Source organism: Diadema setosum, chromosome 18, assembly GCF_964275005.1.
Source record: "Diadema setosum chromosome 18, eeDiaSeto1, whole genome shotgun sequence".
Taxonomy (NCBI): Eukaryota; Metazoa; Echinodermata; class Echinoidea; order Diadematoida; family Diadematidae; genus Diadema; species Diadema setosum.
The window spans coordinates 29,474,254-29,496,053 of NC_092702.1; the positions used below are offsets into that span (position 1 = coordinate 29,474,254).

Here is a 21,800-nt window from a genome sequence, read left to right on the forward strand (position 1 = left end):
GACTGGCACGGCTACAAAGCAGAAAAACACGCTGAATTATCGGCTCTTTGGCCGCTATAGACAGGTTAAAAATCTACGGCGGGAAACAAAATTTGTGGCCGCTGGTCGCGTTAGACAGGTGGTCGCTATGCACAGGGTCTTTTACAGGGCTTTTCTCTCGGGAGGATTTTTCAGTGGCCGCTATAGGCAGGTGGCCGCGAAGGCAGGTTTGACTGTACATTTTGACAGAGAGGTGGAAAGAGATGTTTTCAACTTTCCTGGTAAACGTAACAATGCTTGCATGCATGAAAAATGATGTGGATTAATTTACCGCTTCTCGTTCTTTAAGTACATTTCTGTGTATCTTTTTCTACATTTCTGCTAGACATATCGTTTCTTCAAAGTAGTGGTCCCATAAAACCTTTTTATGAACAAGACACATCTTCAGTCTTACATTGTGAAGAAATGACACAAAAAGAGCAAAGTTAGACACAAATTTCATCAACAGTTTGTTCGGATTACCGGTTTGCTTGGATCGTTTAAAGCTGACATTCCGTCTTTCCTTTCACCCCTTTCTTAACTTTTATTTCATCCTCCAACACTCCAAAGTAGGCGAAACAGATCTAATTCCTTTAAATACTGGCCAAGCTTGTTTGTAACGGACCGCAATTTCTCTCTTTTCTCCTCCAAAAGGTATTTGCTCTTTTTTTATGAATTCTATCTCCATTTACCACTTTCACAACGCTTCTCAGCAAAGTTCTCCTACACCATTTGTAATGCTGCATGCCATTGAAGGGGTTTACGAAGATAATCTAGTTCCAAGTTTACAATCTCATCTTCTTCCTCTAAATGACACACCTTAATCGGTTGGCCGACTTCAATCAATGAGCTTAAAACAGTAAAAGAAGCTGCAGTGCCTGCAAAGAATCGGACTCGAAAAGTCGGGTCAAAAGTTAGCTTATTTAGCGTCAGAGTCCCGGCGGTAATTTCACTGTCTCCCTCTCATTTAAATCCCTTTTAGTCCTCTCAAGAAGGCTCAATTTTTACCCTTGAATCTGTATAATATATCCGCCTCACACACAAAACGTGTATTCACTTAATCCTCATATAAACGGTCGTTTGAAGAGGCACGGTCCAGGCACAATCTGTCGTCTCCACACGCTCCATGTCGGAGTTGGTCCTGCCTTGGTTCATTTCATTTGCCGTCCTCTTGATTAGGGAACTCTACAAGTCTATCTTAGATCGCAGCAGAGCTGGAGATTTCAAGGAAATATACTGAACGAGGAATTAACCAAATTACAATGTTATTTTATTATCAGACTAATGATTCTTGCACCGAGACATCTTTTTTTCTTTCTTACTACAACTGATTGTCAAATTGCCCTTCATGGATTTAAATACACACCGATTAATGATATTCAGTGTTTTTGAGTACGAGACATGATAAAAATCAATGGCATACGTCATACTCGGGTGGACATTTAGTTTGATACTTGCCAGTAGATCAAAAGAGAGCATGACAAACTTTCTTTAAAAGGTATAGAGGAGGATAACATTTGCCTTGATAATAGATGGGGTGAATGTGTATTTTCATAAGAAAATAACACAGAAATGTTGAGTACATGTTGAGCACCACTGGGTTGCCCAGGAGTCACACTGACAGTCCGAAACGAAAGATGAATAATACAAACATCAAAGATGTCACTTTTTTTTTTTACAGCGCAAGTTATGATCAATCTGGAAGATCTAATTACAGTTCGTTATTCCGAATGTTCGTTATTCCGATGGTTCGTTGACAATCATGAAAATGAAGTATATGCTGCGTTTTCCCGAGGGTTCGTTATTCCAAAGGTTCGTTGTTACAAAAACGAAAAAAGGCTCGCAATTTTGAAGGTTCGTTCCTTCTACGCACCTTCTTTTTATTTCCAGGTTCAGGATAACACCATAAATGTTCGAATAATCTACGTGTAGTTTGTGTGTTTCGGAAAAAACGAACATTTGGGATAACGGACATTATTTCATTTGCTGATTAACAAACCTGAAGTATCTGAAGTATTAAACACCATGTAATAAATGCCACGTTTTGAATATAAGAACATAGCATTAAAATTACAGGTTCACAGTTTGGACAGCGATTACAGATAATCTTCATGATCAATGACACAATATGAGTAGAGTTCTTTTTAAAAATATGTTTACAACTTGTAGTGCTAAAGAATAATTTTAACACTGTTTTCGAGTTTGATAAACCTTGCCTTCACGGTATATAGTTGCAAAGGGGACACCGTGGTTCCTGTATGTTAAAGTCTTCGGGGATTTCAGAATCTCGTTTTAAAGTTCGGACAGAAACATATTGGATGAGACAACTGCCAGAAAAGATAGTATGAGTGAAAACATAACTATCTATCATACACACTGAGGTAACTCTATCAACACTCCACTGAGAAGTGGATTTAATGATTCAAGAAGTTGGAGCTACGGTGTGAACGGGTACAAACGGACAACTTGGATTGCCATGATAATGGTGGAACTTCTTCTGTGCGTGTCTGTATAGCTATTCGTCAGAGTCCTTGATGCGATGAGTTTTTCTTTCTTTCTTTCTTTCTTTCTGAAGTGATAATACGGCTTCGGTGCTTATATTGCGTAACATTGCTTCTGTTGCCGGTGATTTCTCACTGGGTAATAGTTCGCAAGCAAATAAGAAGATTATGCCGTTGGAAATCCATGACAAATACTGACGTTATGATTGCAAAGTAGAACTTCCAAGTTATACGAGAAGAAGATGTTAATACACGTCTTATATAAGCTTTTGAACATCACAAGATTTATCCAGAACTGCAATATACAATGTGGTGCAATGACCAGGGGGATGTACAGATACAGAATGGAAAATGTGGACAATCTTTGCGCCCAATGTCGATTCAGGTCACGTCGCAACAAAATATCAGATTTTTGGACATACTGTACAATGTTTGCTATTGTCTTGTATCTTTTGCGTGTGTGCATTATCTTTAAGCATCATCAGAAGCTCTTGTAGCGTAGAAGAGTATGTTAACGTACATCCAGTGCTGTAAGAATTGCCGCCATTATCATTATTACAAACACGATGGAGACATAGGCCTACTGTAGAAGAGGACATTTTCGCGCAATCAGAAACTAGCGCCAAAATAAAGCCACGGGAAAATGTTTGTTTGCCATTATGTTTCCGTAATTAATGTCTTGATTCGACGGGATTAAAAACACGCGAAATTCTACTTTCCCGATTGAGCGCGAAAAATTACTCGCGCAAAGATATCCACTTTTACAGTACAATGTAATTGACAAGAGGCCCAACAGGGATATCATAATAAGCCATATTTGAGAGATGGACAATATCTCCCTTCTCCAAAAGGTCTACTACATTTCATCAATATCACCTGTTTTTCTTCTTTCATCCTCAAAGTATCTGTAACTTTCCTGAAGGTGTGTAATAGTTATTTTACCGTCTATAAGTTGTCGTTCAGCATTGCAATACCACTTCTTATTCAATGCATTTAAGGTTGCTTGTGAGGCTATGATATCATTGTCTATTGTATAATGTCTGCGTGTGTATCATTTTGTTGAACATCCACCTTTTATAAACACATGTGAAACTTAAACATTCCATTACATTATTATTCTTTGCCCAACTTTGACAGAATTTCTGTCATATTCTTTGATTCTTATATTGCTCTTGCTTCTATGAAGGCCAAGTTGTACATGGTGTGTAGAAACTGCTCTGTAAAGTCAAAATTTCATTACGCAAACCCTGAGACCCAAAAGGGCGTGACTGACTGTAAAATGAGAAACGGATTTTATGTAGTCTTTATATCAAGATTCAAGATTCAAGATAATTTATTGTCATGTATAAAATATACATAAAATTTGTTTTCGGACATTCATAAAGATAGAGGTGCGTAAATGAAGAATATAAATCATGAAATAACTTACCATGAGTTTTATACCATACATACATAAAATATATACATTTAATACAAAAAAAATGAAATATTGCAGGAGAAAATAAGCGTTATTTATAAAGCATGCATTTTTTTTTCCTTCGCCCCATTCGCCCCATCCAGGCACTTCCATATGCTAGAGCACTCCTCCAGTTGAGACTTTAACACATGTTCTACACACCACCACTACCCCCCCCCCCGACTCTCAGAGAGTACACTTCCACATACACACCCACACACACACGCACACACACACACACGCACACACACATACCCCACACCCGCGAGTTACACCCATATAAACTTATACATACACACACACACACACATACACCAAAACTATCACCCAATCAACGTGAAAGAGCGCTCCAGCACACAAAAAGCCTGGGCAAGGATAGGAGACAGTGAATTATCTCAAGGCGTGTCTTCATCAGCCCGAAGTTTCAAAATAGCGCGTTATCTTGCGGTTACCAAATTAGTCCGATGTCAAAATAGCGCGCTATCTGTGTAGTGAAGACGCAGATAGCGCGCTATTTGATCGGGAAAATTTCCCCCAAAATCTTGGTCTAGTTCGTCAACTAGAGCGCTAATTCGTGAAATAGCGCGCTATCTTGGGTGCGTCTCCATCAGCCCGAAATTTTCTCGATCCCTCCACGCTTCTGGTTAGCCAGCTGGCAATGGAAAGCGCATGTACAAGCATCTATAGTGATTGTGTATAGTACATTACACGCACGGTGTATTCAAGGATCACAGTCATGTGTGTACTATAGGCCTACTGTTGTTGTCATCTTTAAAACCAGGGAGGTGATTTCTCTCACCTCCCTATTAAATCTCAGTGCCGTGCATGCTAGCTGTTCTTTTGTTAACTTCTTCTTCTGGTCCACTCTACCTTAGCTGAAGATTCTTGCAGATTGTGTGCATTTTGGATTTGTTTAAACATTGCAATTCGTTAATTTCATATAAGATGCCTCACTGGACAGAAGAAAGAGTAGCGTTATTAATATCCCTTTGGAGAGAATTTGCTGTACTGCTCACCTCCCTGGTTGTAGAATCGTACATAAACTATACGGTGATGTAAGAGATTTTGAGCGGGGAAATCCACTTTCGAACCGCGAGCTAGGCAGAGTAATATTGCAAAGTGCGCATGCGTCAATTTTCGGACTAATTTCCCGAAGCAGGCTGTTCGAGCTGATGAAGACGCACATTCGCTGTATCGGGCTATTTTCTAAGACCGCAAAATGTCCCGCTAGTTTGAACTTCGGGCTGATGAAGACACGCCTACAAGAGAATTTGCTGCGTGACAAAGGCTATAAAAAAATACACCATACTAAAATATAACAGGCAGTGTGACGTATTGCAAATGCTCAATAATGTTATCATATTTGTATTTTGTTGAAAAATTCTCTTAATTCTTTTCCTTCTTTCCTTTTCTGCGTATGTTCCAGTAACAAATACAATATATAATAAATTAAAAATATTTCATCACAAAATCTAAAACATTCAATTCAGTCATAGGTCATAGGGTTGGCAAGACATGCAGCTCAAAACTTCCCAGGTGTGCTCATCCACAATTACACTGCTGCTGTTTACAAATTTGTGTACAATTTTTTTGCAATGAGTCAAAAATATGTAACAATTCAACATAACTAATGAACAATACAATTGTCATCAAGTGCACACATACTGGACTTTCACACCACAAATACATTGCACAAAGGGTAGTTAAGCTCAACACATACAGTACATGTAGATAGGTCAGAGCCCTGCTTGGGCCGAGTCATCTGGCACTTGTCTTAAAATACGACTCATGAATCATGAATCATTAAAACAGTTCACATACTTTAAACATATGACATGTACTATAAATAAAAAAAAACATAACCTCATCTATTAAATCTGCTATTGAAAGCTTTACATGCTGCGATCAGAAATGACCGTCTGAACCTCTCCGTCTTTACTTTTGGAAGTCTAATTCTACCTGATCTGTTTACAGTCACCTCATCATGAAACGGATGTGATTCATCTTTCATTACAATATCAAATCTAAACACAAAAACAAATTGTAAAATATCCTCTAAATGTTGCACAGGCATTCCTATAATTTTACTGACTTGTAATACAACCCTTATCAATTTGAACTTATTTTTCTCTGTTAAACTACTAAACCATGCTACTAATAAAAAACACATAACAGACTGTATTACACTTTGATAAAACAAAACAAATATTTGACTCTTCACATTAAACACTGTTAAATGACCTGAGTTTTCTAAGGAAATACAATCGCTGGTTTCCTTTTGACTAAATTTTCTTATTATTTACATCCCACTTAAATTTATCGTCTATAATTGTTCCAAGGTATTTGTACTCTGACACCTGCTCTATGGTATCTCCCCCAATGGAAATCCTGTCATAATTGTCTTAACCAGTTTTTCCAAAATCAAAAATCATCTCTTTAATTTTCCTGGTGTTTAAAATCAGTGATGTTTGTTCACACCATTCCACAAACTTGTCAACACTTCTCCTGTAAACTGTTTCTTCACTGTTACGTATCAATCCTACAATACATGTGTCATCTGCGTATTTCACAATATGACAAGATAGACTTACTGAGCTATCACTTGTTAAGAGAGTGAACAAAATGGGTGAGAGCACACATCCTTGTGGTGCCCCAACATTCAGTGTTCTATTATCGTATTTGTAAACAGTAGCAATTACACTGCTGCTGTTTACAAATTTGTGTACAATTATTTTGCAATGAGTCAAAAATATGTAACAATTCAACATAACTAACGAACAATACAATTGTCATCAAGTGCATACATACTGGACTTTCACACCACAAATACATTGCACAAGGGGTAGTTAAGCTCAACACATGCAGTACATGTAGATAGGTCAGAGCCCTGCTTGGGCCGAGTCATCTGGCACTTGTCTTAAAATACGACTCATGAATCATGAATCATTAAAACAGTTCACATATTTTAAACATATGACATGTACTATAAATAACAAAAAAATAACCTCATCTGTTAAATCTGCTATTGAAAGCTTTACATGCTGCGATCAGAAATGACCGTCTGAACCTCTCCGTCTTTACTTTTGGAAGTCTAATTCTACCTGATCTGTTTACAGCCTTCAAAACGTTCCTTCAATCATCTAGTCGACATGCTACTACAGATACTGAGTTATTATCGTCGGAATCTTTAAAGCTGATATACGGCACAGGTAAACCGAGCGAATCGAGCCTCCTGATCTGGAACATCGTAACAATTGATCGCATGATACGCGTCCAGGCGATCCTGTGAGAGCTCGCCCACTTCAACCGAGTTAATAACCACACACATCAAATCACTGATCAATAGAAAAAAAAGTAACGTTTGGAGGGATAAAGAAAAACCACTGAGGGCCCTCATCAACTCTATATCCTTTATGTTTCGGCTATTTGGCTCTCTCTGAAGCAACTTTGTTAGCAACGTCACAAAAGAAAGCTTTTTCCACCCGAGACACAGCTCGTGTACCCACGCTTTTCGACAGAATCTCCCTTCTAGCGTGTCGTATGCGCTTTAGTGTTGGACTGTCTGCTCCCCCGCCCAACAGTCTCTGTTATCCTCCCGTTGCTCTTCAAGCTGCAGAATGTTGATGTCAAATTCATCCACGACGCTAGGGCTTTTTTTCGGTCTGCACGTCCAACACCCTGAAGAAGTAGATGCCGCCAGTTCATTACCGATGAGAATCTTAACGATTTTATGGTCATCGTGCGCTCTTTTCTATAGCAGAGTGACAGTGGACTGCTCACAGCGCAGTGATATCATGATTAAGACACGGCACAAAGTTGCACGATGAATAATGCTCTTTTCTCTCAGACTTTCAAGAAGTAATCCCCTGCTTCTCCTTGTATTAAGGTTCACGGAAGGGACGGTATCTTTAAGGAGTCAAATGCCGTGTTTGGAGCGTCATCAAGTCACTATATGGCATGCAGCTGGTTATTATTGTATCAGTTCAAAATGCATTTATTCAGGTTTTGTATATCACTATGATAAACATGACGGTGATCCATTTGTTGTTTGATTTTATTCAAATGTTTAAGAAGCCTTTAGAATTTTCTGGTTATCTTATTCAAGCAAATGTTTTATCTGAATCATTTGCTTTTGATCGTGCATGCTGGGATGTTGGTTTTTGTTTTTGCTTCTTTTATTAATACGTAGTTATGTTCAGTTATGTCTAAAACCTATATAACAAGTCGAAATCCCATAGCTTCATCGGAAAACTAGAAAATATTAAGTGCATATGGGTCTGTGTGAGAATGTCAGGGTAGAAATTAGCAGGTCAAAATGAAGATATACAAAATTAACCATTTGTGTAGATTTCATAATAATACTACGTATACTACGTATAGTGAAACATTTTACTTAACCCTGAACAACTATATTTTTATTCATCTCTGGCATTTTAACCTCTTACATTTTTATTTGGCACCTTGTAACACAGAGTTTTCATTGGAACATCATTACATTGCAGTAAATGAAGCAATGTGTTCGATAGGGCGGCTTTTACCCTTTTTGACAGTCATCAAACTGCCATCCCTTGACTCCGATCCCCCTTCTATAGGATTAAAAGTCTCTTGAAATTTCCCTTTCAAAGCCCTTTCGCAGCTCTTAACGTTTTTCTTATCAACAGAAGAGATCTTCTGTGCTTTCTCGTGCAGCTAATCTCATCTCATCAAAACAGTGCTTTGTCAAACTTTGCTTTTTAACAAACTAAAACCGGAGTGTTTGGATGGAAATCTGTGTTTTTGTCCACACGGGAAAGGAGTTTAGATGACTTCATTTTATGTAAGGACCATCGACGAGATACCTCAACCGCTATACCCGCAGAACTCTGAAATGACGACAGCTTTGACGTTTGATAAACGATTCGTCTTAGTTTCCAGTAATGAAATTTATTTAGGTTTTGATAGTGATAAGGCTTTATACGAAACGTTTCTTTCTGACAGTTAAATAATTTATTCTACACTTTTCTTCATTTATTCCCTTTTCAAGAGAGTGCTATAAGATCTTCATCATAGCAAGATGCTTTATCTCTTCTTGATTAGATTGTATATTTATCTTTATATAATTGAGTTTTTGGGTAGGGTGATATGTTGAATATCGTTAATCTAACAAGAATACGATAAAAGTTACAGCTTCCTGATAGACAGTAACCTTATGTGTTCTTATACCACAGCCATTTAGATAAGTTTTGCAACATCTTTAAAAAAAAGGGGGTTCTGCAAAAGTTGTTACCTATATAGATATCACCATGAAAGAGTTAGAGATATACTTGAAGAGTTTGTTCGCAAAAACCGATAAGTCCATTTTTGAAGATTTTGAAGTACGGTCTCTGTCATAGAGTACAAAATAATACCTTTTAAATGATATATTGGTCACTACATATAAAGGTACATATTTGAAGTAATGGTCAGAAGAAGCAAAAAATGTCTTATTATCCTCTCTATTTTTCTTGACCTTTAATCGCAAATATCTCTATTTGGCAAGTATGGACTTATCGGTTTTTGCAAACAAACTCTTTTGTAAATAAGCAATTTGACACGCATACTGCATGATTATGGAGGTTTAGTTCTATACGGGTGATCTAATCAACGAACAACTTCGTCTGCTTTGTAGATTTCGTTTATACATGTATGTCATAATGGGAGTCTGAACTAATTTGTATGTAATACTGGTTTATTGTGTAAAGCCCCAGTTTGAGCAAACTTTCGTGTCAGGGAGAAAGATGTAGTCTCGTGTATAACAGATTAATTTCTTTTTAAAAATCCCTTTGCAATTCTTATGATCAGATTTGTATGATGTGTGCATCTGAGAAGAAAGGGCTCTATTTGTTGTAAAGAAGACTATCTAGACATTTGAATGGATCGATTTACAAACTATAGATTCAAAGTATCGATATTAAGAATACCTCATGAAAATACGTAATAATTACGTATTATGTCGTCACAATGGCTAAAATGAATGTATTATGTTGTATAACTTTATCATACGCATGCGCGAGAGGGGGTTGTCATTTGTATGAACATGGAATCAGACGTCATAGCTAATTTTATTTAAGGTGTCGTTATCTATATCGCCTTTGCTCAAACCCATACACAGTCGGATCCACAAGACATCATGACTTCACTCTAGCAACTCGGCTTTTGGCCGGCATAAAATATCTTTCTAAACTTCACGAATCATGACTTGTCAACATCATCAACATCAAGCAAAGCAACACAATAAAGGCCCTAATCTTCGCACAACAAAATTTCACTCTATACAGCAAGCAACGTCAATGCCATCAACATCAGGGGGCATTTCATGAAGCGTTTTGTCTCTCAGCCAATCAGATGCAAGGATTTCAGTAGCTTGTAACAGTTTGTCAAAAAAAATATCCGACCAAAACGCTTCATGAAATGCCCCCTGAACATCACAAGGAATCAACTGTCACCAGGAAACGCCATCACATACAACAAATTAATGTTAACAAAATCTAGTGTCCCGATAATTATCATCTCATTAGTGAAAAATGTCAGTATGGTCTCGTTTTCTATGTACATTTCAGCAAAAAGAGGATTTGTTTTATTTTGTTTTATAGCTTTCCTTTACGCCGGTGTTCGATATCCACTACGGTACTTCAAATCAATACGGTTAAGTACGCAGTACTGAGCAACACAACACAATGACAACTCTAGGTTTCGTTTGAAAAAAAAAACCAACATGTTTATTCAATACAAGGACAGACAGCTACTATATTTTCTAAAGATAAGATCCAAGCTGGGATTAGCTCTATGCTCAGTTGCCTGCAATTTTAATATGTATATATATACTATGAAATCAGTTCTAAAGCTATGAAACTTTTGTTAGACTGATCACTTTTATGAACACATTTCAAGGGGAAACAAACACAAAAAGTACATAAAGCATTCTCTAATACTGAAATGATTCCGTATACATAGAAAGTCAAAGTTATTTGATCTTCTGGGTTTTTTTTTATTTGTACCAAAATTGATAAAAAAAATCTTAAAGATAATGAGGGGACACACAAAGTTCGAGAGGTCTTTATCTCGACAGGCGCCTCACTGACACCCGAGCGTTAAGAGGGGCCACCTCCCCGGCACGCCTCATGCTGGCGAGTAGGTTCTATTCCTGGTTAGCAAATTCGCCGGCCTCCTGCTCCAGTAGGCTGTAGAGACGCTTCAGCAGTTCAGCAGTTCGAGTGGACGGGTTTCCTGAAAACATGGACATAGAGACAAAAGGCATACGTTAGGGCGGTCATTTGGCTCAGACGGTAGCGCGCCTGCTCCCCGGATCCATGAAGAACCCGGGTTCGTATTATCCATTCATCGCGAAGAGAAGGGTGCATAACCCTGTGAGGTGGTGCCGCCTCACGCCCACCTGGACCCAATGGAAGACCAGCTAGTGTAGGTGAATAGGCTATCCAGCCATCTTCTTAGATGGAAATAATTATGAAACAAACGAAAAAACAAACATTGTGGACGATTCGAAGGTAATCTTAATTTTGTCACAGTATACTATCAAGAACTGTCCAATTCTTGTACCACACAGCTCACCCTCTCTGTGCCGCGCTATGGGTTATGTGCCAATCGGCATTAAAAGCACACCAGGGGATAACTCGTCAATTACAACAGCTACATTCATATTCTAGCGTATACAGAACGTACGACAGAGAGGGAGAGAGAGAGAGGAGAATAAAGACAACAAAACAAAAACAAAAACACGCGGGGCTTTCCATACTCACTTGGCACGCAGCTGCCGTTGGCGCCGATCTTGTACTGGGACCAGTCGTTGCACACGCAGCTCCAGCCATATCTGGCCTCCACGCAGTATCCCACGCCATTGCAGTTGTTGGTGTCGGCATTGCAGAGATTTTCGGAGTCACGGAGAGAGAGATCGAGCAAGGCAAACTCTTTCTTTGTGTATTCTAACGGGAAAAGGAAGAGAATGAGCATGAGAGGGCTTGGCAATGTCCGCCAATTATCTCATACCCCGCTCCACCCCCCCCCCCCCCCCCAACCCAGGCGGACAACCATACACATGCCGATTCTTAGGAGATACTCCATTTCGGGATGGAAATGGGCCAGGATTGTGACCCCATATCACGGGCTTTTGGAAGGGAAGACATCAAAAGTGTACCCCTATGACAGATTTTTGGAAGGGAAGATAGGAAAATTACTCCCTGAATGGAGGAGGAGTTCCGAGATAAAGAGTGTCCACAATTACAGCACTTGAATGAACAGGAATGTCTTTAGAGACTTTCTCATGCTGAATATTCCAGAAAAGATGTACTTCCCTACGAAAGAATTAAGGGTAGCCTGGTGTACTTTTTATTTGCAGCAAAACATGCAGAGTAAGCACCATTCTGGAGGGTCGGGCGAACACCACGAAGCCGCCACTACCCCTTTTATTTTGAATTAACCCTGTCCGAGACCCTATTTCAGGGTTGTTTGGGAAAGATTTGAAAATCACCCCATAATTAAATTCAATGTTTCGGAAAAAATCCTATAAGATCTCCTATTATTCGGGATTTCCCCCAAAAATTTAGGCACTAAAATATACCCCGAGTCCGACTCTAGACCACGAGTTCAACACTAAGCCATAGAGACACACGTACGGGACCCAAGAGTCCCGACCCAAGAGCCGGGACTCTTGGGTCTTGTTTGCCTACTGTCGGACTCATGGACTTATTTGCGTAGTGTCGAGCTCATGGGCTATACGCCTTTTGGAACTTTTTCAAACTCGTGGACTGTATGACTCGTGGGTGTCGATCTCGTGGAATGACCCTGATATACCCTGGTAAGACATTTACTTGATAGGGATCAAGAGCGCTACATGTGCGAGACATTGAGACGGTCTTCTTCTTCGTCACGAGGGAGAACAGCAATTATTAAGACTTACGGTAGCAGCTTCCGTCCCTGCCATTGGTGTATCCAGGATCACAGATGCAGATGTACTCGCCAGCGTAGCGGGTGTTTTCCACGCAGTTTCCATTCCCGTTGCAGTTGTTGGTGCGTGCGTTGCACTGACCTAGCGTCTCCCGCGTTTCCATGAATTCGCGAGCCGAGTTGGCAGCTACAAGAGTAAAAACAAAACAAAACAAAACAAACGGAAAAGATAAGTTGAAAGATTTTACTGCTAATCTTCTCCACCCCCTCTCCCACCCACTGGCACAATGCTTCCATGCATCTATATACCGACGTGAAACAGAAATGATGATACATTACAAGTTTTAACTGTGACCAAACCTTGCAGATAACGTGGGCGTTTTTTATGTCTCAAGATCACTGTAACTTTGCTTTGCCTAACTACCCAATCACAAGAAAATCTGAAGAGTTATAGCCAAACACCTTTTCAAAGCACGGATGGATTTGTTTTGTATCATAGTTATAGGAAGCAATGACCCTTTTTGCGACTGATTAACAAATTGCCCTACATCGACGTAAATAGGGCAATTTGTCAATCGGTCGCAACGAAAACATCCCGACATGAGAAATTCATGAATTTGAACAATGAATTATCGTAATAAGCAAACAACTACTCGGCCATCTGTTAGTCCCCTCCTATAGGGGGTCAGGAACGGTCCATTCTGTTTACAGGCGAGACCCCAAGACGATGTCTTCTCAGTCATTTTAAGGTAAATAACAAATACTCACGGTAGCAGCTTCCGTCGACGCCGTTGGTGTATCCAGAATTGCAGATGCAGATGTACTCGCCAGCGAAGCGGGTATTTTCCACGCACCTACCGTTGCCGTTGCAGTTGCTGGTGCGTGCGTTGCACTGACCAAGCGTCTCCCGAGTCTCCATAAGTTCGTCTTCATACTCGCGAGCCGTGTTGTCAGCTACAAGATTTGAAGAACGAAAACTTGACTTTAAACAAATCACTGCCGACATATTCACCCTCTCTTCCCATGCCAGAATATGCAGAGATACATCTGTCGACTTGTAACAATGATATATAAAACTATAATTCAGTGTCGATACACTGATAGGTTTCACCATCTGGCAAAACTTGAAGATTATCTTAACTTAAGTGAAATATCACCTCTGCAATTTTACTTATTCGAATGAATTCTCGTGAAAAGGCGAAAAGGCAAAACAATTAAGTTTATCAAGATTCCATTAACTTTTCCTAACATGTAATCGTCTGACAAATCTGAAAATCCCCTTTTAAAAACCCCACAAAAATCAATTCTTATATTCTCAATGTATATCTTACCTTTCCATTCGAACCTCTCAAAGTCAAAGGATAGTAAAAAGTTGTCTTTTCTTCTTTCCTTAGTTCGGATTTGTTTACTTTTCGAAACACCGAGTCTGGATCATTTTCTTCTATCACACTTTAGAACATGAAACATTTTCCCACAACAAGGCAACATTACAAGCACAGTGAACATCGTGTCAATGCAAAACGGAAAAGACAGATGACCGTGTGACGAAATTACATGAATCACGATGAGTATATAATGTCAGTTCTGGAATTTACATGGGATTTTTATTTTTTGAGTGTGTATTATTTTAAACTATGGATCTTTGCTAACCGAACCGTATCATGACGTTTACATAGAAGTAGGACAACCCGAACAGGCACAAACTTTTGCAATTATGCGGCCACTATGAGCGTTATCAACACAATCATGTCTATATCAAAATACTAAATATAATACACTAAATGTAATTCACTACTGATGACGAAAATATTTATTTGTTTATGATTTTTAAGCATCATAAAATTATGATCGTTTCCAATGTTTGTGCGGTTTCAATTTTATACCAATACATAGCGAGTAGGACCATACAGCTTATAATTTGCAAATAGTAATCATGTTTTAAGTGCCTTTGATATCGAAATCTAATACAGAGAGGTAACTTGAAAATTAAGGCAGTGCTTTCATCAAAGTGATGAGTCTCTTTAAAATGGTGAAGTCCCCTTCAAAGTGACTCATATACTACAGGGACAGTGAACAGACTCAGAAATGTGAAGAAAATGAGTTTTTTAAGGCGGGCCTTCAAAGTATGAAAAAAAACGAATTAGGAATTAGATATACATTCACTTATTTGGATTCGGTTGTTTTGAAAAAGTAATTAAACAGCTTATGGTCTACCAGGAGGTAATGCGTTATACGTGGCTGTAGGATTGCAATAAGAAACTAAGATTTCAGTCTTTCCCAACTTTTCTTGCCAAAATTATGGCCACTGATAACTTCGTCAGAAGACGTACAAAGACATGAACGGACACGGAAACACGGAAACACGAAGGACCACAAAACAATGAACATAATCAGAGCTGAGTGAACTTGTGTGATTATTTTAAATGTCATAAACTGTCGAGCTAATGAATGAAAAAAAAAACAAAATGGTACTGTGTTAACTACATTTCGACATTCAGCTATCCAGATGGATGGAGTGCTCATCGACGGTGATCTATGAGTGGATGTTATTCAACGATTACGGTGATATACTCATGGTTTCGTGTGGAGATGAATTTTTGTTTTCTTTTCAGAGCTAGCTACATCTAACAGTTTGGTAAGAGGCACGAGTAGATGACTTCTATGGCTAGGATGTTACCAAGTATGTGATACCTTCTTGATGTATACAATAGTCAAAGTTCTGGATGTTAGGGATCAGTTCGTGGCGTCGAGGATCAAAGAGCCAGGGGAATGGTGGTGGTGGAGGTGGTAATGGCTGTGGTGGTGGTGGTGTGGTATGGCCTATGTAGCGGTGGGTATGGAAGATGGGGGATTTGGGTGGGGAGAGCCATCTGACTTACGATAGCAGGAACTCTCGGTACCGCCCACTCGGTAACCAACGTTACACCTGCAGAACCAATCGCCCCATCTACCCTCGACGCACTCGCCGAAGCCGTTGCAGTTGTTGGTAGCCAAGAGGCAGCTTCCCTTTCTGTCCCGAGCCTGGAAATCGAGCACTTCTTGCCCGTTTTCGACTATTCCAAATCAAGCCATGCCCCAGAAAAGTTTATACATCGTCCTCTTTATCCTATTCTCATATTCAAGTTGTAAGTATAGTGTCTTTGCAGCATTAATTTAGCTTTAGTAGAGCGAGAACAGTTTCATTTTCGTCAACTAGTTAAAATAGCCTCATGGACCAATATGATAGAAGACCTTTGTATACAGTTCATATGCCCGAGCCCACACATCAGTATTGGAAATATTAGGATAGTGGTGTTTTCTCCAACTAAAATATGCTGCACAAGTTTTGCAGGCTTGAAGTTAAAGAGATGTGGCAAGAACTCGACAATGTAGCAAACATTACCAAGGTATTTCGAATCTCCATACCTCATCATTAATGTAGTATTGTAGAGCCATGTATATAATGTCATCATAAGAGCGCCGAGAATTATTATTCACCATTATACACTGAAAACTGAAAAGCTGTTAGTGAACCACTCACTCACGATATTGGTTTGGACAGTAGATTCAGCGCCTTTCAGTTTCCCTCATTAACTTGCTTTTGTAAATACAAATCACAGAACAATCACAAATTACGTGTGACATGTAACCCAAACACTTCCTTAATGTCCCTATACCACACTACACTAGCCTATCCTGAAATTGTTGGCTTAAACACGCATACACGCATATTATTTGGCACATGATGGGGACAGCGTGCTTCTGCGGGTAGCGCAGAGTGGTATGGAAAAATTAATTGAGAATATAAGTCTTTGCCTAAAGAAGCAGCACGAAATACACCATACCGTGTTCTACAACAAGCGCAAAAACAGACAAATAGAACAATATTCATTTAAAAAAACGGCAGTTGGAAGAAATGATGAAGTTCACATTAAACGTCTTAAAAACAAACAAACAAAACAAAATGAGTATAACTGCACTCGGAAACCCTTCACTGCACTGAACAGGGATAGGAGCCAATCAAGCTGTTTAAGGACGAATGTACAGATATAAAAAGGAGGGAGAGACCTTGGTCAGGGAGCAATTTGGAAAGGGATTTCGAGTTACTGCCTCCGTTATTACCTTACACACCCATTTAATTACAATATGATTTGCGGTGATTTGCGAGTTATTGAAAAAGAAATTAGGCATAAAAGATTAAGAACGTTAAAAATGAAAGTTTATGCTTGACGATTTCAACTTGATCGATTAACACTTTAATTTGCTCTGATAATCGTTGTGGAAAAGTTAGTGCCCTTAATGCTGCAACTGAACCGCTCCCTCGTAGATAATGAAGGTCATTTACAGCACAGTTCATGCATTATTTCATAGATGAAGGGGTTATTACTGGGACCAAGGGATGCAATAATTTGACGATGTGGGAGGGGAAGAAATAGAATTACGTAATGTTTGATTTTGTTCAAACATTCGGTACCACTGTGATGGTCTCGACCAGAAATGTGGGTGGGTTTAATCCACCTAGTCGCCTTACCAATCCAGTTAGACAGCCCACCATTTACTGGAACGTCATGATCTGACATCTTAGCTTCAAGGGAAATACATGCCTTGCTAAGTCGATGCTGCTTAAAATTACATGCCTGAAAGATATTTCTGACTGCTAAACCCAGACATTTAATGCTCTCACCTGTGTCCACAGACATAAAATATTTGAAACATATAACATAATACTTCACGCTATTAGATAAAGTAAATAAAAAAAAAAGTATTACCTCCTTCCGCTAGTGCAGCTACGAGGGCCAGTCCGAGGACGACCAGAAGGGGAAGGCAAGTCTTCATCTTGGCAAAACTGGACAGCAGAACTGTGCGAAGGAAACTAAAGGAGATGGAGGTAGGAAGATCCGTCTTGTGCGGTGAGCCGAGTCGATAGTAGCTAGCTCCCGGGAATGGCCAAAGCTATGTACAACCTGCCCGAAAGTGATGTGGCGCCAAACTGAGATGTGCCTACTTATACTTCTGGTCCGACACACAATACAAAAATCACGACAATCTACGCTTGGTCAGTTCCGATTACCGCATTCCTCCACACCCCCGTTGTTTTTTGACAAAAGCTCCAAAAAGCTGGTAGCTACCCCATCTGGAATGCCGCCGATGTATTTTTTTAAAGGGATGAGACTGTTATGTAAGAAGAGAGTGAGAGCGGCTCCATTTTATACGCGGAAGTTAACTAAAGGGAGCCTATTCTCTTGCTTTTAAATCCTCAACCTTCAAGGTGGCACCCCCGCCTTCCCGATATTCAAAGAATTCTACCTAAACGCTGGCATTCTGATGCAGAATAGCATTGAGTGGCATTTGAACCAATTTGTCTTTCAGGTTTGCCAATGGGAGATAAACTAAAGTTTTCATCTCTTTTCTTTGAGCGCTGGGCTCGCCCTACATATCGCATTGAAAAGGAAATATGATGGAGGTGAAAAAAATACAATGATGTCAACGACATCTTGAGGAGGCGGCCAGAGATTGTTACGTATATAGGCCCAGGGGTTAAACTTTTGTCCGCACTTGTCAACAGCCGTGTCGCTTTTATGTAAATGTGCATTAGAGAGCTTTTTGCGCAGGATTACTACCTTTAAAGGACAAGTTCACCTTCATCAGACATGTGGGTTGAGTGAATGGAGCAACATTAGTAGAACACATCAGTGAAAGTTTGAGGAAAATCGAACAATTTGTTCAAAAGTTATGAATTTTTGAAGTTTCTGCTTAGTCACGGTTGGATGAGAAGACTACTATAGCTTGTGATGTCACATGTGTACAACGATATAAAGAAAGAATAAAGAAAATTCGACATATTTCCATTTTTCTCGCATAACAAAAGAACACTCGACTTCTCTCTTTCAGAAGGCAGGGGGAATAATATTACCCTTATATGTCAGTAACAAGTCGAAGAAATGTGCACTTTATTCAAAAAGTAAAGTTTTGTGAAATTCTCTTTTTATTTTCCTTATATTGTTGTACGCATGTGACATCGCACACTGCAGTAGTCTTCTCATCCAGCAGTGACTGCGCAGATGCTTTAAAAATTCATAACTTTTGAACGGATTGTCCGATTTTCCCCAAACTTTCACTGATGTGTTCTACTTATATTGTTGCCTTCACTCAATCCACATGTATATGAAGGTGGACTTGTCCTTTAAGCCGCTTCTCCATTGGTAAAGATTCAACCCGGAAATACGAATAGGTCTCGTCGGGTCCAATGAACTTGTTCGAAGTGATTCAACGCGGAAATATCAAATAGACCGATAGATTGTCGCAGGCTATACGAGTGATGATATAAACTAATGCATAGATAAATGCATATATTGATAAATTAATAACTGAAAGCATGAATGATGAAAAATCGAATGGGTGAATGGACTAATGGATAGATGGATGGATGAATGAATAAATTAATAAATGCATGAATGAATGAATGAATGAATGAATGAATGAATGAATGAATGAATGAATGATCGAATGAATGAATGATTTAATCAATTAATGGGAAGACGACGACTTCGATTCATCATAATATGGGAGCAATATATCAAAGTCAGGTTGAAATAAGAACGTAAATGCTGAAAATTTTGTTTTCTGAGAATCTGTGTTGAAAACCGACTTGTTACATTTCGACAGTTGGTCGGCGACAAGCAATAAAGGAAGGTAGGACTGGAATACCCGAAGAGTTCCGATGTATATGCGTAACTCTGATGATGCGAGTTGTTGGTGTCATTCCTTTAAGTACGCTAATTTTTAGCAGTTATTCAGTGTTAAGTAGCATTCATCGAACCTGATACCTCGTAACCTAAATAGAGAACGTCTTCAAACGTACTGGTACTGGTTTAACAGGTTGACGTGAAGATGGGTATTCGATACTTTCTTTCTATTTATCAACACAGTTTAGCAAAAATGCTTAAGAGGATGACAACGGAATTCTTTGGAAAGCGATGAGGGTAGAAAAGACCTGTTATTTTCTGCCTTTGAATAGCTGCATTTCTATAGACATGTGTGATTCCAACTTTTCGCAGCCTAAGGCGCGCTGTTCCATCTTACTGCAAGACAAGTAACCTTTCTTTCTTTCCTTCTTTCTTTTTCTTTTCTTTCTTCCTTTCTTTCTTTTTCTCATTGCACGCTGTCTATGCAAGGCAAGATTCCCGCCAAGATAATTCTTCTATGGCGTAAAAACCTTTTCATTTTCATCGCACCGTTTTTCCCCGTCTAAGGCTTTCTTCCTTCTATAGAGTGAACGCCCATAACCTTTCACAGGCACTGCTAGGGCAACAATTTGTGGGGTTTTTTTTTTCATTATCATGAACACAATGACATGTGAGTTTGCAAGAATCTTCAAGATTGAACGATTCAAACCTGGACCAGAAGAAGAAGGAGAAGAAGAAGAAGGAAAAAAAGAAAAGAAGAAGAAGAAGAAGAAGAAGAAGAAACTCGCAGTGTCCTTTACAGAATGCATTTCATTTTCTGGCATTCGAAATACACACAATGTCCCGTCAGCATGAATATGTTTTGCTTTTAATGGTACCTCTATTCTTCCACGTGGAACGATGTGCTATCCTTAGGTAACCACAGGTTTGTTTCACTCTCCCAAAATTTGGAGAATTCAGCCAAGAATGAAACCTTTTCAATTCAGCATCATCAACCTAAGATAAGACAAGGATCAAACAATGTCAAAGTCGTAGCAACTCTCTCAGCCTCAATGAAAAAAGGAAGAAAATGTTGTTGTTGGGTTTTTTGTTTTTCGGGGGGTTGTTTTTTTTTTTTTTTTTTTTTTGTTTAGTTTGCTTACTAAGCAGAGACAATTTCGTCAGGGGAACGACCTTTTTTCGTCGTTAAGATTACGTAATCCTGTAAGCCCGTTTGAGTCGTCATGCCTGGCTACCGCGATCTTCTCCGTGGAAATGAGATTCCGTGTCCATTGTCTCTTTTCATTTCTATGGGTGTATACTTGCCATCTGTCTGTCAAAGCAAAACTTAACAAGTAGAAGGAGACAGAGAGAGAGAGAGAGAGACATCCAAAGGTTGCAATGACCCACGTTGTATAATTATTATTGGTGTTTAACTACAGACATGTGCGCCTATCAATTATTATGTGCCCACTGACGTACCACAGCAGGTGATCTTCCAATCATGAGGTCATAAGAACAAAATGTAGCTTGGGTAAATAATAATGTGCTATCTACTGTGATGTCCATCCGTAGGGTCAATGCCCGAACCATGCCACTGTCCAGAGTTGGCTTACATGTATGATGCGGCTGACAGCGGCTGACAAAGCGTGTCTTGCTAACCCTCCTTACCTGTTTATGTTGTCAAGTTTAGTAACACCAGGGATGTGGGCTTTCCTCCTCCCTGGTATCCCATCACTGATATCAAAATGATGAAGTCGACGTTGTAAAAACCTTGTCGACGTTGAAAAGACCCTGGTCATTGCAAAAGAAAGTGGTCATTACAACAATCGTGTCTATAATTATCAATTTATCATCATTATCACTGTCATTATTACTCAGGAGCTGCGGCATCAAAGGTGTCACACCATTCCCTCCCCTCCACTTCCACCTGCCCTCCCCCCACCCCTGCTCTCTCTCTCCTCCCTCCGGAGAATCCGACTCTGGGCGGAACCCTCGGAAAGTCTTTTTAAAAGAACCGAGTGTGTGTGTGTGTGTGTGTGTGTGTGTGTGTGCGTGTGTGTGTGTGCGTGTGTGAGTGTGTGTGTGTGTGTGTATGTATGTATGTATGTATGTGTATGTATGTATGTGTATGTATGTATGTATGTGTATGTATGTGTGTGTGTGTATATGTGTGTATGTATGTGTGTATGTATGTGTGTGTATGTATGTATGTATAAATGAAATATGCCCCGTCTTGTGTTTTAAGCAAATCATCCATTA

General features: G+C 39.4%; 1 protein-coding gene across 2 annotated transcripts; it reads right to left on the bottom strand.

Annotated features, from left to right (window-relative positions):
• Window positions 1-10,617: 10,617 nt before the first annotated feature.
• On the bottom strand, window positions 10,618-17,875 carry LOC140241836 (exogastrula-inducing polypeptide-like). 2 transcript variants are annotated; one of them, XM_072321590.1, is made up of 6 exons: window positions 17,643-17,875; window positions 15,774-15,947; window positions 13,663-13,848; window positions 12,908-13,081; window positions 11,751-11,933; window positions 10,618-11,220 (listed from the first exon to the last, which is right to left on the bottom strand). In XM_072321590.1, exons 1-6 carry the CDS (start codon window positions 17,707-17,709, stop codon window positions 11,132-11,134), a joined length of 873 nt encoding a protein of 290 aa, XP_072177691.1. In that variant the 5' UTR covers window positions 17,710-17,875; the 3' UTR covers window positions 10,618-11,131. The 2 variants fall into 2 exon arrangements, with proteins under 2 accessions (XP_072177691.1, XP_072177692.1); XM_072321591.1 differs by lacking the exon at window positions 15,774-15,947 and having other exon boundaries at window positions 10,625-11,220.
• Window positions 17,876-21,800: the final 3,925 nt, after the last annotated feature.

What these genes read in the sequence shown, in the direction of transcription:
- LOC140241836 (XM_072321590.1), bottom strand. Translation starts at nt 17,709, where the DNA reads ATGAAGACTTGCCTTCCCCTTCTGGTCGTCCTCGGACTGGCCCTCGTA. An exon ending in CAGGGACGGAAGCTGCTACC is followed by an intron (nt 11,934 to 12,907) that starts GTAAGTCTTAAT and finishes TTTTCCCGTTAG; the next exon opens with AATACACAAAGAAAGAGTTT. An exon ending in CAACGGCAGCTGCGTGCCAA is followed by an intron (nt 11,221 to 11,750) that starts GTGAGTATGGAA and finishes CCATGTTTTCAG; the next exon opens with GAAACCCGTCCACTCGAACT.